This window comes from Jaculus jaculus, chromosome X (genome assembly GCF_020740685.1).
Source record: "Jaculus jaculus isolate mJacJac1 chromosome X, mJacJac1.mat.Y.cur, whole genome shotgun sequence".
NCBI classification, from domain to species: Eukaryota; Metazoa; Chordata; class Mammalia; order Rodentia; family Dipodidae; genus Jaculus; species Jaculus jaculus.
The window spans coordinates 138,402,714-138,421,434 of record NC_059125.1 but is presented as its reverse complement, the minus strand read 5'-3'; the positions used below and the strand labels follow the sequence as shown (position 1 = coordinate 138,421,434).

Sequence of the window (18,721 nt, the reverse complement as noted above, 5' to 3'; positions counted from 1 at the left end):
TATGACTGAATAATAACCCATTTTTGGCTACAGCATATCTTATCTGTTAATCAACTGATAAATATTTGGATTTTTCCACATTTTGACCATTATAAATTGTGCTACTATAAATGTTGATGAAGTTTTTAAAAATATTTTATTTATTCATTTGAGAGAAAGAGGAAGAAGGGGAGAGAGAGAGAGAGAGAGAGAGAGAATGGGCATGTCAGGGCCTCTAACCACAGCAAATGAACTGCAGATGAATGTGTTGCCTAACACATCTGGCCTATGTGGGTACTGGGGAATTGAACCTAGGTCCTTAGGTTTTACAGATAAGTGCCATGTCTCCAGCCCAGATTGATAATTGTCTCAACATTTGTTTTCAGTTCTTTTGGGTCTGTATTTTAGAATGGAATTGTTGGGTCATATGGTTAGTTTCTTTTTTATTTTATTAACTTTCAAACTGTATTTACAACAATTGGACCACTTTGTGTTCCTGCTGTCAATATCCAAGCTTTCAAAATTCTTCATATCCTCAGCAACACTTGGAATTCTCTCTGTATTTTTTTATTCTATATATCCTAAAAGAATCTAACCTTTAAAACACATTAATGAGCTCTGTGTGATAGGACCCATCTATAATCTCAGCACTTGGGAGCCAGAGGCATGAGTATAATGAGTTTGAGACCAACCTGGCTTAGATGGAAAGAGACTATCTCTGAGAAACAAGAATGAATGAGTCCTTCCTCTTTAGGGCTATGAATATTTCATTTTTTTATCCTCTAGCATTGTTACCAGTATGGAAAATTATGGCAAAGCTCAAAAGGACACTGGACTCAATTGCATTAACATCCATACATAAAAATCCATGTCCAAGCAGTATTCTGTAAGTTCATAGTTTTCTACCAAAGGCTTTTAACTCTTTTTTTTCTCTTTTTTTTTTTTTTTTAGTATTTTTTTGCTCGTTTTTTATTTATTTGAGAGCAACAGACACAGAGAGAAAGACAGATAGAGGGAGAGAGAGAATGGGCACACCAGGGCTTCCAGCCTCTGCAAACGAACTCCAGACGCGTGCGCCCCCTTGTGCATCTGGCTAACGTGGGTCCTGGAGAATCAAGCCTCGAACCGGGGTCCATAGGCTTCACAGGCGAGCGCTTAACCACTAAGACATCTCCGCAGCCTGGCTTTTAACTCTTAAAAGAAAACATCTACTCTTTTCCTTGTATCAACTATTTTTTTTACATATTGAAGAGATCCGAAGAACAAATTGCAAATCCAAAAAAGAAAATTCTCAATTCTGAATATATGTGTTGCTTAAAGCATTGTGAAAACTCTTCTATCTGGAGATGTCTTGATATTTAAAATGAGAAACATGAAGAAGCCCCATGCAGTGTTATACCAGAACAGTCTCATGATAGGCAATTTTCTTTTGGTTTGATATTTTTGTATTTAGTCCTAACTACTTTGAATGTACAGTCTGATATTCCTGCCTCAGCCTTCTGAATGCTAGAATTACAGGTGTGCACCAACATACCTGGCTTCTATTTCTCTTTTATTGCCCACCAATTAAAAAAAAAATTTCTTGATGTTTTGTATAAAGGTTGTACTCTTATACCTTGCCTCATTCTAGTGAGGCCTCATTGGTGGTGGTATTCATATTCACTGTGGGGTCCTAAAGGCCTCAGTCATTGTCTGTGGGTGGGAGTTACCTCATGCTAATCGCACCCACCTTGAGGTTCTTATAATCTTTCTGCCCCTTCTTCCACAGTGTTCCCTGAGCCTTGGTGGGCAAGTTAGAGATTTGTTTTATTTTTGAGTTCTCTGTAGCCTCTGTATCTCTTTTTTTTGATAAAGTTGGAATGATCACAATGTCTGTCGCCATCTCCCTGGAACTGGTTTTCACTCTTGCCTTGAGAACAGTAGTTGTTTCACTGCTTACTCTGCAATGACTTAGGGGCCTGGGGAGATGTGATATCTTCCACCATTTTGTACTTTAGCTATATGTCTAACATATAGGAACAGGTTATTTGTAACTATTTGTCTTTGGTGTAAGGCAGAAACTATAGTAAATGAGTGGAAGCCAAGCCAGAACATCAGCGAGACATCTTAAACTTCTCCAGTAAAAGTAGTGTTTTTATGGTTACTTTGAGATACTATGCAACTGAAATCATCTGTATGCCTATCCACCACTAATGGAACACCATTATTGATTTTTGAAAAAATGCATTGTCACTTTAATTTCCAGTGTTTGAGGACTGTCTGAATCCATTGGGTTTTGCCGTTTTATAACCTTTAATTAATGTTGAAGTTACTTTCTGTTCGTGTTTTGAAACTTTTGTGTTATATTTGAATTTATAAAAGTAGGGAAAATTAGACACACATGCTTGCCTTTTATAAAATAATTGTAAGTATAGTGAAATGCACTGTAATCAGAAGAACTGAATTCTTTTGGAAATTGTTGAGGATTGGTCATAATTAATCTGCTTGCATTCCACTAAGCAATAATCACTTAATCAAGAAACCTACTGTGCTGTGTCATGATTTAGCTGAAAGCATTTTTTATGTTCAAAGCTTTTCAGGTATTTTCAATATTGGCTTTACATTCTTGTAATTGTTCTAAATACCTCCATATGTGTTTTAGAAGTAAGTCACTGCTGTTTTCAATCATAAACTTGAATAGAACCTCAAACTACTATGTTCCAAGTTTGTAAAATATTTGCTTTATAGAAAATTTACTTGGGGACTATCTGGCATTTAAGATGAATAGTGTTTATTTTTGAGATGTCACACATTTTGACTGTATTCATTATAGCAAAAAGAAATCTTTCAAATACTTTTATTTCTGAATTTTTCTTAAAATTTTATAACAAAGTCCACATGTGTATATAAAATTATATGTGGTACATTTTTAAAATAGTCTTATTACAGTTAATCTTAACATGTTTTAACTTGCAGTACACTTGGGTGTAAGGGTATAGACTTTGCTGTTTATTACAGGGCTAAACCATTTCTATAGAATAACAGGGCACATTTGACAAGACAAATAGTTTTTCATGTGTAAAGTTTAGCATTAAATACATTTTGACTGTGCTAATTTAAATAGACATCCATAAAGCCTTTTAGGTGCCAAAATGAGCATCCTGAGGAGCTTAATCTAGTCACCTTGTAATTAAATATTTTAAAAAGAAACATTATTGCCAAGCATGGTGGTGTACACCTTTAATCCCAGCACTTGGGAGATAGAGGTAAGGAGGATCACCAGGCCACCCTGAGATTACCAAGTGAATTCCAGGTCAGTCTGGGCTAGAGCAAGACCCTACCTCTGACAACCAAAAAATAAAAGCAAGTAAATAAATAATAAAAATAAATAAAAAGACATTATTAGCACGTGACATTAGTATATGGACCTTTTCTGATCTTTATGATTTTTCAAATTTTTCATGTATTTCTCTTTCCTTTCGCATGATAGCCTATAACTAAATTTCCTTCGAATAGATTATATTTGTATATGTATTTCCTTAAATTATTCTTGTAAAATATTTATATGCATGATAGTGAGTGCATAAATGAGTTACTGAATATCAGTATGCTAGGACCTTCTTCCACTGCACATAAACTCCAAGACACATGCACTATTTTGTGCATCTGGCTTGATGTTAGTACTGGTAAATCAAACCCAGACCCACAGACTTTGTAAGTAAGTGCCTTTACTTGCTGAGTCATCTCCCAGCCCAATGTAAATTATACATTAAATTCAAATAATTACTCTCTTACTTGTCCTTTGTTTTATAGTAAGTACCTTGGCTGATGTAGGTGGCAAATGGTGTAATATTTGAATTTACACTTCAAGTTTTAAAGAGAGATCTGGCTCCAATTCTTCTGTATTGCTTTAGATCTGACCATCTAAGTCAAGCCCTATCCATTTTACAAGTAAAGAAACCAACTGGCACAACTTCTCCAGGACACAAACAGACCAGTTGGTAGTAGAAGGTGATAAGGACCAAGAGCTTCTAGAATCTTGCATGTAATAATTAAATTTGAGAAGTGAAAACACCCTCTTGTGATCTTAGCCAAGTATTTGTTTTCCTTTTTTATTCTTGGCATATAGGGTTAGAAATTGTCACAGTTACACCATTCATTTCATCTTATACCTTTGAATGCTTTGCCAGTATAGCCAATGGTGAATGCTGCATTTTCCCATACTGAAAGACTGGAGCATAGGTATACCCTAGATGTACAGAGATACATGAGGTAAAACCCAGATTATGCTATACTGTATGTCATGCCACATGACCTTTTTTGGACAGCAAGTTCTGTGGTCTCAAATAATTTTAGCAAAAGCTTATTTACAGAAAGTTAAAGGGGTTTCTTCTAATCTGATTTTCAGTAGTTTATTATGTGAGTATTTTTTTGTGAAGCCAGGTATTATAGTATCATATTTCCCCCTCTTCTAAGGAACTTCATTGTTAACTTGTTCCATTTAATGAAGTTTGGAGAAAAATTGAGCATTCACTGCATTCTGATATTTTCTGGCCATCTTATCTTTATTGCGGCAGGATGATTGGCAATCCTCAAAGAAATAAAGATTTAACAGTACAGGCAAGCTTCTTTTTTTATTTACAAGGCATTACATTCTAATTATTTGATGGGCTATTTCTAATGCTTCAATATATTAAAATTTATCCATTATAACTTTTGAAACTCTCGCTAATTTCTGTAATCTTTTCTAAGCATGTTTTAGGAATAATTAGAGTCAGATTATTGCTAAATTTTTGACAATACCCAGTCTCAGTTGTGCACAGCAGCTTAAAATACAAAGCCTTGGGAGGTGAAAGGGAATTATACAGACAATATCAGTAATTCTGATACAATTCCCAAGTACCCATGAATCCTGCCACAAAGGAAAAAAATAATTCCTAGTTTTACTGCCAAGGCATTAAATCGACAGTTCTAAAAGACAAATGAAGTACGTTATCACAACATCCTCCAGGGACTCCGTGAGTGTAACACAGTCATGGTGTGTAACACCATGTACATAGAGTACATTGTCTAAGTTATATCTCTATTAGCCCAGTTGTTGGAGTTTTTTTTTAAATTCCTTTAGCCAATTTAACCTATGCAAAAACCTCATCCTTTGTTCAGACAAATAGTTGAAAATCTTTTAAAAAGTGATTTTAGGATATTTTATTAATCCTGCGGTAAGCACTTTGAGGTTATGTGACCTTGTTTTAAAGATAAAGAAATTGAAGCTCTGTGATAACTACACTTTTTCCCCAGGTTTCATTTTGAAGAAAATATAGGCATTCATAACTTTTCCTTAGGTCATATTTTCTTTCCATTGGTCCCCTCCAAATGATGTCCTCATATCATTCATTATGCCGACAATGTATTTTTTTTTCAAGAACAGCCTTTTAGTTAAGATGTAATAAATTGAGCAAAGAAGTTGGCTTATGAATGAATTGAAGGCTAGAAGTGTTTCATTGAACAACTGTGAGTCAGAACCCCGAGCCCACAGCCCTTACTTTCTTTGGTTAGGTAGTTAAGCCATGCTTCAGAATGAAAACTTTTTTCTCTTCCCTTTTTCCTTCCCTTACACACCGTCTTTCACTCCCCCCTTTTTCTGTTTCTCTCTCTTTATTGAACCCAGCTCCACCTTGCACATTTTAGGCAAGTACTGCCACTGAGCCAAAAACTTTATGCCTACATTTTTTTGTTAAGGATATTAAAAATTAAACTGATGTTAGTTTGTATATGCTACTTTAATTAACTATATTTACAAGTTGAAATTTTTTTTCTAGGTAGTTTTCTTTCTGTATTATTTTTAACAATTTTCCTAGAAAATGCATTCATTGGGTTTACTGGAAAGACTCAGCATACATTTGAACTGGTAGTCCTTTCTAGAAAATTTTATATCACTTTTATAATAGTGAGACCATCACTGAAATAGGAAATGAAACCATGTTCAGGACATCAGACATCTCTTACAATATTTGTTCTGTTCTAGCAAGAACTCCTTATCACTTCTTACACTGTAATAATTCTTTGCTCATTGGTAAAGTTATATTAGATGACAATTTATCTCCTCTATATCATATTTGTTAAAGGAACCCCCCGAAACCTAGTGGCTGTCTTGATTGACATTGTTAGATATTGTTGTTTACTGCACACATATGAAAGTGCCTTACCTGTAAGGCTTCTATGTGGTAACAAGACTCTTCAGCTCTGAGGGACTTTGAACAAAAACTATCTACTTATATGCATTACATATTTCCTTGCACATATTTTTGAAGTTGCAATGTTTAAATATTACAGCATATTTGGGGTGAGGGGAAACTTAGGGTAACATATCATACCTAGATTATATCTCTTCCTCTTAACTATGTACAACTCAAAGTTCAAATTTGATAGCCAAGAAAAGTGAACATTTAGCTTCAATCTTTACCATAGTTTATTTATTGTAGGTAGAGTTAAGAAAAAATCACCATGCAAAGATGAGAGAGTACTATACTATGCAAGATACTGATATTTTAAAGAACTCTTGCTTATAGTTCAAGTTACCATGGAAAATTCAGTCCTTTGAATAAGAGTAACAAAAAAGATATGAAGTGGCACAATAGTGGAGGCCTGACTACTAGAGAACTGCTTCCAACCCTTAAATCTTCTAATGCTTCTGTTGCCACCTCCTGTGGAAGTACACAACCTCCTCAAACCACAGTTGGCTCTCTTCCCAAGTCCCAGGAAACTCTGCAAGGATCACAGGGGTTGGTACAAGTTGCTTGATTATTTGCAGCCTTATCTCTGCAATTTAGCTGCCATTGCGTTTCAAACTTGTATGGCAGTATGCAGATGGTTTCTTCTTCCCCTCCAGTTTCTGAGGTTTGTAGCCTGCATTTTATTTCGTTTTCTTGTTAGCATGATTTGCTTTGGCGTCCCAGGACCTTTCTTTTTCTTATTGTTTTCATTGCATGCATATATTTAGTCTGCTTTCTTTGGGCAGTTATGAATGCTTAGCTTATTGCTATCCTCCGTCACTCTGATTTATATAAGTTACTACTTCCCTATTTAGTTTTAAAGTTTCAAGTGCTTTTAAAAAATATTAACAACCTCTGTACTTACAGACAATAAACCATGATATTTCCCTCCCTTCCCCACTTTCCCTTTCACAACTCCGCTCTCCATCATATCCCCTCCTCTCTGTTAGTCTCTCTTTTATTTTGATGTCATCAACTTTTTCTCCTATTATGAGGGTCTTGCTGTGTGTTTTTGAATGAAAGAAAGTGTATAAACAGGGGCAGCAAGAGTAAATGGTAATGTTGAGTCTTTACAAAGATGTGTCTGCTCAGTTCATCTCTAGCTAAGTTTGTGGGTATTGTGTCAGGCTCTGAATTAGGAACATTGCAGGGCATGGCATGGTGATGCATGCCTTAAATCTCAGCACTTGGGGAGATAGGAGAATCGCCTTGAGTCGAGGCCAGCCTGAGATTATATAGTGAATTCCAGGTCAGCCTGGACTAGAGTGAGATACTACCTCAGAAAACCAAATATATATATATATGGAGAGAGAGAGAGAGAGAGAGAGAGAGAGAGAGAGAGAGAGAGAGAGAAAGAGAAAGGAAGAGAGGAAGGAAAGAAATGACAAGACTTGGTGAGTTCCATTAGGAACTTTGAGAGCCTTGGATTACTCTGTAAGTGGAAAAGCCTCTGAATCACTAAGTAAAATATTGTAAGAATTGTGAATCACAAATTACAGTAATTTGATCCACAGACTATTTACTATCCAATAATGCTGAATTTCATGCACATTTCTGTATTCCTGAGGTGCCTAAGGTGAGGACATTGTGTAGGTAGAATGGGAACACGTGGAAGTGATTGTCCTGGTAAAATTAAATTCATGGAGTTCCAACTCTGTGGATTTCCAAGTAGAATTGTCCTTATCTAAGTTCTCATAGCCATTGCTTTTTCCTAAGTTTTGTGCTTGCTGATGTATTGATGCTTGTATGGAGCTTAATAGCTGTTAATATCTATAACATTTTTTTTGTTCAGTTAAGCATGTTACCATTGGGTAATGCCTGATTCTGTGTAGGGAATATACACTTTTCTTGTGGCAAAGCATTTAATAATTGTTGTAATTATGATCATAATTAAAATTTTGTTGTGGCAAAGCAAAAAAAAAAAAAAAATATCCTGTCTCAGATTTTGCTTTATTTCCTCTGAAAAATGAGAGGTTAATCACTTAGGAAGTTGTGGTAAAAACAAACTGTAAAATTACGACTTTAAGGTTCATTTTTGAGTTATGACTGTAAATTTCACATCGGGATTATTCCCCTTGGCTTGTTATAATGGAGTTGACGTAGAACCTCCTGCAAATTCACCACTAAATACATTGTAGTGATTGTAACCATGGCCCTTAATACAATAAAACCTTTCCCTGGCATTTGTAATGTTCTCCCTCTGCTGCCCCCCCAAATCCTAGAATGGTAGTGTGAACTTGGTGGCTTGTTTTGCATTTTGTTTATAATATTCTCTATCTTTTTAATATCTGCTTTGAAAAGTGAAGTCATAATTTGGTGGCTTTTAAGTCGGCATCTTTTTTTTTTTTTTTTTTTTATTCAGAGAGAGTCTTGGCTATGGCTAGCCTGGAGCTTGCTAGGTAGACAAGGCTGCCTCAAACTCACAAGAGATCTATCTGCCTCTGCCGCCCATGTGTTAGAATTACTGGCATAAGACGTCATACCCAGCTACAGTCTGAACATTTGATATAATATTCTTTCAATTTTGAGTTGATTTTTACATTTTGAGACTGGTAATGCTGTTTTAAATGAAGAAAATAGCTTAGGGCTAGGGTCTAAACAGTTTTATTGCCAAGCTTCAGGTTTTAATAAGCAAGTTTTTTTTGCTTACTTTTATTTGCTATAGAAATTCACCAAAGGTAGTTGATGACCAGTAAAAATAGTGCTTTAATTATAGAAGATAATGTCCTTTATGATTATTTCCTGATAAACCAGGTAAGACTTCATTATATCCGGGTTTCTACTTTTCATTATTGCTGATCAGTAATCAGTAATTAGCCAAATGCAAAATGAAGTCTCAAAGGTGGAATGAATTCCATTGAAGAGTTTGAATTCAGGTTATAGAATGGAAACCACTGTTGCATAGTGGTTTGTGTTTTTATCCATTGAAGAGAAAATTGTGTAAATTAGCTAATGAAAAATGGTAGTGACTGCTCTACTAGAATTTTGTAGGATGTTAGTTAACAATAATCACTAAATTTTAAGTGAGTATAAAGCAGTAATTCTCAGACCTGGTTGCAAGTTGGATTTATTTGTCACCTGAAGAGCACTCAGGAAAAATTAAATATTAAGCAAAAGACCCATATATCCCTATGAGTTTAAAGTGAATGTGGAGCGAGGATTAAGGATCTGTGACAAAGTGATACATTGACATGTACCAGCACCGGAAGAGGATGAAAAGGGTGTTTCAGGTCCCGCGGCTACTTTTCTAAGTGAAATTTTGTGTTGAGAGGTCCCTGGTTTTCCTTATTTCCTATTTAGTCAAGTGAGGCAGCCAAAAAGCATTATCTTTCTAACAGCTTCCTTTTTTAATTTTTTTAAAATTTCTATTTATTTATTTGACAGAGAGAAAGACGGAGAGAGAGAGAGAGAGAGAGAGAGAGAGAGAGAGAGAGAGAGAGGGAGGGAGGGACAGAGAAGGAGGGAGGGAGGGAGGGAGAATGGGTGCACCAGGGCTCCAGCCACTGCAAAAGAACTCCAGATGTTTGTGCCCCTTGTGCATCTGGGTAATGTGGGTCCTGGGGAATCAAACCTGAGTCCTTTGGCTTTGCAGACAAATGCCTTAACTGCTAACATCCCTCCAGCCCTTTCTTTTTTTTGTGACTACCAGCAAAGACATGGATTAAACATGGTAATGATTGAACAAGTATAGCATTTTAATCTGATTTTTGTTGAGGGGTTATTTTGGTAATTATTACTTGTTTTTTTAAAAAAATAATATTTAGTTTATTCTATGGAAATATAAATAAAAATCATAGCAGGGTGATTTTTTTTAAAAGTTGCTTAAGATAGGGTCTTTATGTAGCCTAAACTAACCTAGAACTCACTGTCCTGTATTTCAAGTGCTAGCTCAGGAAGGTGGATATCTTGAGAAGGAAATTTGTTTCTTTGTTAATACATACAGTTTAAGTATACTTTTTGTGATGATTTTTTTTAAATTTTAATGTTTTTATTGACAACTCCCATAATTGTCAACAATATCCCATGGAAATTCCTTCCCTCTCCCCACTTTCTTTTAGTTTATTTATTATTTTTTTATTTTTATTCTTTTTTATTTTGATGTCATGATCTTTTCTTCCTATTAGGGTGGTCTTGTGTAGGTAGTGTCAGGCACTTTGAGGTCATGGATGTCCAGGCCACTTTGTGTCTTGAGGAACACATTGTAAAGGAGTCCTACCCTTCCTTTGTCTCTTTCATTCTTTCCACCACCTCTTCCACAATAGACCTGGAGCCATGAAAGGTGTAATTGAGATATTTCAGTCCTGAGCACTCTTCTGTCACTTTTAATCAGCACCATAGTGCCTTCTGAGTCATCCCAAAGTCACTGCCAAAGTATACTTTTTTAAGTAGTAAGTGATGTGTCTTTAAAGTAGTATATTACGGGTTTAAAAACTGCTGTTCCTAAGGACATTTGAATGGGAGTCAGTCTAGTACAGGATTGACTCCTAATGAATTAAAAATATGTTCAGAGGTGACAGGAATCATATGCTCATACTTCAAAACTTCATTGTCTGTCATTCAAATGGAAATTTGAAATATATTTCATATTTGAGTTTTTATGCCTTAGTTAAAGCATGCTATTCAAAATCTATATAATCAGTTCCCAAATCAAAGCTCCCATTCTGGTTATAGATATTATATACTGAATGCCAAGAAGTGTTTGAAAATTTGTTGCACATAGCTCCTAGTGTATGAACAGCCTTGGACAACCAGTTGTTCTAATCCCATCTCTGTGTAGGAAGGCAAACAGGTAAATTATTGCCTAGCATATATATTTACTGAGCTTGTGTTAATCTCAGGGGATCCCACAGTCCATGTTGTAGTAACTTTCTAGAAGTTACTTATTCTTTATTTATTGAATATTTGGTGGGTGCTCAGGTACAAACGTAGGGCCTTCAACATGAAAGTCAAGCCTTTAAACAACCTAATTCAACCACCAACCCTGTAAGAGTTGCCCTTTATTTACAGTTTGAATTTCTTTCTTAATATATTTCAGTTACTTCTTGGATGATTCTGCACCAATTTTATAGGCTTAAATTTAAATAGCAAAACATAGGGAATTCTTTTGCTTTTTAAAAGTAAATTTTCTGAATAATATCTATATGCAATACAAATGTCGACTGGAATATGTCTAACCATAGTTGACATTTGGAAAACTTAAAGCTCTAGTAACTTTTTAAAACATTATCTTGAAGATTTACATCTTCAACACTTAATGAGATCACTAAAAAGAAGAAAAATATTTGTGATTGTATATTTCAAAATATTTGAGTTGAGGAATTATCTTTAAAAATAGTGATGAGAATAATACAAATAGATATTTGTTTCTGTTTCAACTTCCTTTGACTTAAGTATTTGGTAGTCTCAAATATAATAATATATTGCTATCAAGGAAACTATCTCAAGTTTATATACGAAAATATATTGCCCTGCTTTAAAAGTAAAGCCTCAGTAAAATTAAAGTGTGAGATAAAATTGAGCCTTAACTTGGCACTTTTAGATATAGTGAGTCTAGTGTAAACAAAATTTATAAGAAATCACTAGAACTATATTTTATGAAGTGGAACTTTGGGACAGTAGGCTCTAAGAGATGAAAACTCTATTAACATGGAAGAATCCATTCTTTGTAGAGTAGTTAATTCAATTAAAGGAATGTCTGACCTATATGGTTATTAGAAAATATGTTGTATTGAGAAGTAATTTGCATTGTACCTTGTACTCTTTCGTAATTGACAAGATTGTACTAAATAGGTTTTTTTGCTGTTTTATTTTTACTCTTTCGTAATTGACAAGATTGTACTAAATAGGTTTTTTTGCTGTTTTATTTTTATTTATTTGAGAGTGAGGGGGGAAGAGAGAGAGAGATAGAGAGAAAAATAGAGAGAGAGAATGGGTTTGACAGGGCCTCCAGCCATTGCATATGACCTCTAGACACATGTGCCATCTTGTGCATCTTGCTTACCTAGGTCCTGGGGAGTCGAACCTGGGTCCTTAGGCTTTCAGGAAAGTACCTTAACTACTAAGCCATCTCTCCAGCCCCTTCGTAGTTTAATAACAATAAAAAAATAGTCTCATTCTGATCTTTTCTAATTTAGAATACTGCTATAAAGGTGAATATTGAATGACATTGAAACTGGATGAGACAATAATGGCTGATACTAAAAATACTGTGTTGTTTCTCTAAAATAATCTCCCAAAATTTACTGAAATGAGTTGTCAGTAAACTCATTCATAGGGAAAGTAGATAAACATTTCGGGGGGTGGGCATATTGTAGTGTAGGTGTGAGTGTGTGGTATATGCATGTGTATGTGCTACTGCAGCAAAACTTTGGTGTCCTCCTTTATCACTTCCCACCTAGTTTTTTCTTATGATATAGTTTCTTACTGATTCCAGAGCTTGGTGTTAGTGAACTCCAGGTCTCAGGTCCCAAGGTAGTACTGGAAGTTACAGACATATATGTCCATAGCCAGCTATTTACATGGGTTCTGGAGATTTGAACTCAGGAAGTCTCACCCCCCCCACCCCTTAGGTCCTCATACTTGCACAGGAATACACTACACTTAACCACTGAGCCATATCTCCAGACCATCATTTCTTTAAATAACATTTTTTAAAAAAATATTTTTTTGTTCATTTTTTTATTTATTTGAGAGCGACAGACACAGGGAGAAAGACAGATAGAGGGAGAGAGAGAGAATAGGCGCACCAGGGCTTCCAGCCTCTGCAAACGAACTCCAGACGTGTGCGCCCCCTTGTGCATCTGGCTAACGTGGGTCCTGGGGAACTGAGCCTCGAACCGGGATCCTTAGGCTTCACAGGCAAGCGCTTAACCGCTAAGCCATCTCTCCAGCCCTAAATAACATTTTTTTAATCAGAGATCTGTAATTGCTCGACCTAGTTGGGACAAAGTGTCCTCCCTTCTTCTTGAGACAGATTCTGACTATGTGGCCTGGCTCGCCTACCTTACATGTGCTGAGTTTAATGGTTGATTTTCTGTGCTCCACCACTAATCTCTTTTTTTCATAAAGGAACAGAAGAGGAACAGTGTGATAATATGAGGAGTAACAAACAAGTTTTGGTGATTGAATTGGTCCAGTGCTTAGAAAATGATTCTCTTTGAACATTGAATGTGACTGCATAGGAGATAGAGATTCTGGCAAATCTTTTCAGGTGTAGTTCGTAGTTAAGTCCTTCTTCATGCAGAGAAAGATTTAGTTAAGATTAAATAAAGGAAAAGACCAAAGGTAATTGCTGTCTTCTTTGATATATCTAGCAGAGTATCAGTGTAAATCTCCTTGGGGCATTTATTTCTCTCCAGAAACCTTTAATTTAAAATAACCAGCCATAATTTGGGACGTATTTTTTACACTCCTTCTGATGCATTCTTTAATTATTTTAGAATTGTGCTGTTGACCTCAGACCAGTTAGTTCAAGCAACTCTTTACTAAATCAGCAACTAAGATATACATAGCTTTTTGATTTCTTAAAAAGTCTTCTCTTTGCACTATTACTCTGTCTCCCCAGATTATAGACAAGAATGGTTAGACACAAAATTTCAAGCTTGGTAAGAGTGTGAAGAAATGTTATGAAAAGCTGACCTTTTTGTCCTTTTTCTTGGTCAGTGTGCTGGAGAAGAGAAACGAGTTGGTACACGCACAGTGTTTGTTGGCAATCATCCAATTTCAGGAACAGAAGCTTTTATTGCACAAAGATTTTGTGATAATAGAATAGTTTCATCTAAGGTAAGTTTTTTGTAACTAATTGAATATTCATACAATGAGTCAGATATTCTTACTTATGCTTCTAAGGTTTTATATATGCATAAATGCTTATATATCTCATACAAATCTTGTACCAGCTATGGTAATCATTTCCTTGAAAGTCAGTTTACTTTTACTTTATTAAATTATGAAAGATTTATTTAAAATGAGTAGTTATAAGAGTAGAAGAGCAAAACAAATGTTCAAGTTGAGAGGGGAGACCAGAGAGAAAAATCCAGCAAGAGTCTAGCTTACTTGTAAAATGTATACTCTTTTTAATATTTTATTTATTTTATTATTTAAGAGAGAGAAAGAGACATACACACAGAATAGGCACAACAGTGCCTCTAGCCACTACAAATGAACTCCAGACGCCTATGTCACCTTGTGCGTTTGCCTTCTATGTATGCTGGGATGCTTTATTTTTACTGGAAGCACCTTAACCACTAAGCCATCTCTACAGCCCTCTAGTTTAATTTTTTAAAAATATTATTTTTTTTAAAATTTTTGTTCATTTGTTCATTTATTTATTTGAGAGCAACAGACAGAGAGAGAAAGAGGCAGAGAGAGAGAGAGAATGGGCGTGCCAGGGCCTCCAGCCACTGCAAACGAACTCCAGATGTATGCATCCCCTTGTGCATCTGGCTAACATGGGTCCTGGGGAATCAAGCCTTGAACCGGGGTCCTTAGGCTTCACAGGCAAGTGCTTAACCACTAAGCCATCTCTCCAGCGCCCCCCAAGTTTACTTTTTTTAAACCCCATAATTTTGTCTTGTGATAACTTAAAGTTCATTCACATGCCTTCAATTAATGTTCATGGTGCCTGTTGATTATGCATATTACCTTAAGCCTTAATGTGTGCTAAAAGTAGTAAATATTAGATTGAGGAGGGGTGTTCCTAAGTGGTAGCACATTTGTCAGCATTTTCCTAGGCCCTTACAAGGTTTTACGGGTGTGTAATAATTATTTAATTGTATAAATCTTCAAGAATTGCCCTTGGAAGTCTGGGTTAGGCTATACATGATTTGCATTCTTTTTGAAAGTGCTCTTATTGCCTAATATTCATTTGTATCTCTTCCCTCCCCTATCTTGCTTTTGACTTAAATTCCTGGATCCTAAAAGGGTATACTGTTTGACCTATGATCTAGCTAAGTCACCATTTGAATACATGATCTTACTTCATTAGAGTGTGATGCTAACAGCAGAATGTCATGGAAGTTTTGAGCACCTTCATTTAATTCTTGCCTGAACTGTTTACAAGGTGTATTACCTTGGTCAAATTAACCACTACTGCTTGTGAAATTGCTAATGATACATTCGTAGTACACAGTAGTCCTCACTCTACTAGTATTAATTTACTAACTTGCTGCTAGCTGACCAGTCAAGGTGCTAGATGCTAGATGGTTGATTCATTGCTATCACCTTATAGCAAGGAACAGACCTTGCTAATGTTCCTTATTTCCAAATGCAGCCTGGTAAGTCTGAGGTAAAATGTTGCAGACATATTGTTCATTGTACTTTTGTAGTTGTTTAAGACCTGAAACACAAGATTATGCCCTGTCTTTAAAAATACATTTATTCTTTTAAATGTATGCATGTGTGTGCACACCCACACAAACACACACACACACACTAGCTAGGGTCTCTTTACATGTCTTTTAATGAGTTCTGGGGAATCAAACCCAGGCAAGCCAGTGCCTTTAACTGCTGAGTCATCTTCCTACCTTAACATTTTAATTTTCGAATATGCATTTATCCTCCTTTAGGTAATGATACAGTAGAAACTATGCTTAAGATTAATGTGAAACTGGGCATGGTGGCTCATGGCTGTAAACCAAGCCCTAAGGGAGGCTGATGTAGGGCAATTTTTGTAAGTTCCAGTCCATCCCAGGGCTTCAGGTCAACCTGGACTAGAGTGATAACTGTGCCCCAAAATAGATAGATAGATAGATAGATAGATAGATAGATAGATAGATAGAGGTAGAGATATAGATATGAGATTTAGTAGCCTACTAAGCAGATCTATTAGACTTGAGAACATTGTGATATATTGGGTAAAATGTCAGTTTTCATTTAATCTCATACCCTGTGGCAGAAATTTTATACTGTTAGAGGTTTATCTACTTGTGCCCAGCTGGGTATTTTGACTTATCTTGTGATACCCAACTGAACAGTCAATAGTAGACCTTTGTCTCAGCATCATACACTCATAGAATTAAAAGGTCATAAGAAGCCGGGTGTGGTGGCGCACACCTTTAATCCCAGCACTCGGGAGGCAGAGGTAGGAGGATTGCCATGAGTTCGAGGCCACCCTGAGACTCCATAGTGAATTCCAGGTCAGCCTGGGCTACAGTGAGACCCTACCTCAGAAAACCAAAAAAAAAAAAAAAAAAAAAGGTCATAAAAGGTCATCCACTTCAACTTGCAGATGGAGAAACTAAACCCTGAGAAATCCAGTTCCTAACATGATAAGCAAGCACTTAGTGATAAAGCCAGGAGTAGAACCACTTTATAAGGCCTAGTGACTGAAGAAAGAGCCCTTTTCACTTTACTATTGGAGTACTGTCCTCGTTTTTCTCTCTTTCTGAACAAAAGTGAAATAAATAATATTGTATGGGGAATTTCTGTTTTCCATAATGTTTATATATAAGATTGGAAAATGATACACTCATGGAAATATTACTTTTCATTAAAGTCATAATTACTTTGTAGTGATATATGTGTAGTTAGATTTAATTCTCAATTTTTCTATATTTAATATATTATTTTCCATATTTTATCTAGCTTCTGTTTTCCCATCATTTAAAACAATGTAATAGCATATTTTTGTTTAAAAATAAATTGCTTATTAGGCATCTCTAATGGTGTTTCTAAACAGAATCAGGATAAAATGTATACATTTCTACACTGATAGAGTAAGATGCCTCTTTTTTCCTATATAAATATTATGGTTATAGTTTTTCTAATTAACTGATGAGTAACTGATATGCTTTTTAATAAAAGTAAGACACACCAGGCGTGGTAGTGCACATCTTTAATCCCAGCATTCAGGAGATTGAGGTAGGAGAATCACCATGTATTTGAGATGGGCTTTGACCATACAGTGAGTTCCAGGTCAGCCTGGATTAAAGTGAGACCCTACCTCAAAAAAAAAAATAGAGAAGAAAATAGAAAAAGAAAATAAAAGTGATACACAAGGAGTTAGTGATACAGTAATTTCAGGAAACAATGAAGTATTTTCTTTTGTTGATTGTTTTTGAGACAAGGTCTTTCTAGTATGGCCTTATACTCACAGTCCCCCTTGCCACAGCCCCCTGAGTGCTAAGATTTTGGGTTTGAACTACCACACTCTGCTGAGAATAAATTTTAATACCATAATCTTAGTATGATAAAGGATTATGATAGAATGAAATATAATGATAAAGAGCTTCAATCTAGATATGTAGTAGAAGTCAGTGAACATGTACCTACATTTTCCTGTCTATAAAATAGGCATATTAATGATATTCTCCCCATGAGATAATGAGAACAAAATGAATAATTTCTGTAAAGCATTTAGCATTGTATTTGGCATTCATTTTTGGTAAGATTACAGGAACATGCCAAAACACATAAAATTAGTGTTCTCCTTTTCTCCTAGTAAGGCAAATACTTTCTTGAGACAAAAAAAGTATCCTTTGAGGTGTTACTGTTTTAAAGTACTCTGCAGGGACTTGGTAATCATTAGAACTTTGTAACAGGACAGAATGTAGAAATTCCCTTCCTTAGCAAAGGGAGCATTGATTGCACCCTTACATGGAATTTATTACTGTCATGTTATTTTCTTTTAAAATTCTGAGGTTCATCTTGAAGGCCCTTCAGAGTAGTAAGAGTCAGTGAGCTATAACCAACTCATTTTGAAGGTATGCCAACAGTTAAGTTTTGTCTGGGATTGAAGTTTCAAGTCTAGATTTACAGTAGAATTTTTCTCATTTAAAGAAAGAGAACTTTTACTAGAATTTATTAGATGTCTCTCTTTTTTTTTAGTTTTGTCTAACTCACAGACAATGGATTTTAAAGTTTACTATATTCTGATTCAGTTTTGCTCAGTGACTTCTTTTATGGTATTTGAAATTATCGAGAATAAAGCAGTGCACAATCTAAATAATAAAAATTTCTTTGTGACATTCATAATGAATATGAAAATAGACTTCTGTGGTGCTCAAAATTGCATTTAATGCCTACATCAAAGAGAATTGATAATAAAAAATGGATACAGTAATTTAGCAAAATCAACAGCTAGTAAGATAGAATTTATGACTAATCTTAAAATTATTTCATTTTTTCCTTTTAGTTGTTTAAAAAAAGTCAGTGTTTATTCTAGCAGTTTATTTGGCTACTAACTTTATTAAGGACTTTAAATAGTACTACTTCATTTTACTTGTTCCAACCCCCCATCTTTTTTTCTTTTTAAGGTAAGGGTCTCACTCTAGTCTAAGTTGGTCTGGAATTCACTATGTAGTCTCAGGCTGACCTCAAACTCACAGTAATCCTCCTACCTCTGCCTCCTGAGTGCTGGGATTAGCCACCATGCCTGACTGTGTTTTTTAAGACAGGGTTTTGCTATGTTGTCTGGCTCAGCTACCCTGAAACTGGTTAGGAAGCTCAAGTTGGCATTGACCTCTTTGTAACAATACTGCAGTCTCATCCTC

General features: G+C 35.5%; 1 protein-coding gene across 6 annotated transcripts in view; it reads left to right on the top strand.

The window, feature by feature from the left end:
- The window catches only part of Atp11c (ATPase phospholipid transporting 11C), a 219,714-nt gene that overhangs the window by 90,788 nt on the left and 110,205 nt on the right, over positions 1 to 18,721 (top strand). For all 6 annotated transcript variants that reach the window (XM_045140441.1, XM_045140444.1, XM_045140442.1 and 3 more), the window contains one exon: positions 13,893 to 14,012. In XM_045140441.1, the coding sequence (XP_044996376.1) occupies positions 13,893 to 14,012 (120 nt within the window). The remainder of the gene's footprint in view (positions 1 to 13,892; positions 14,013 to 18,721) is intronic.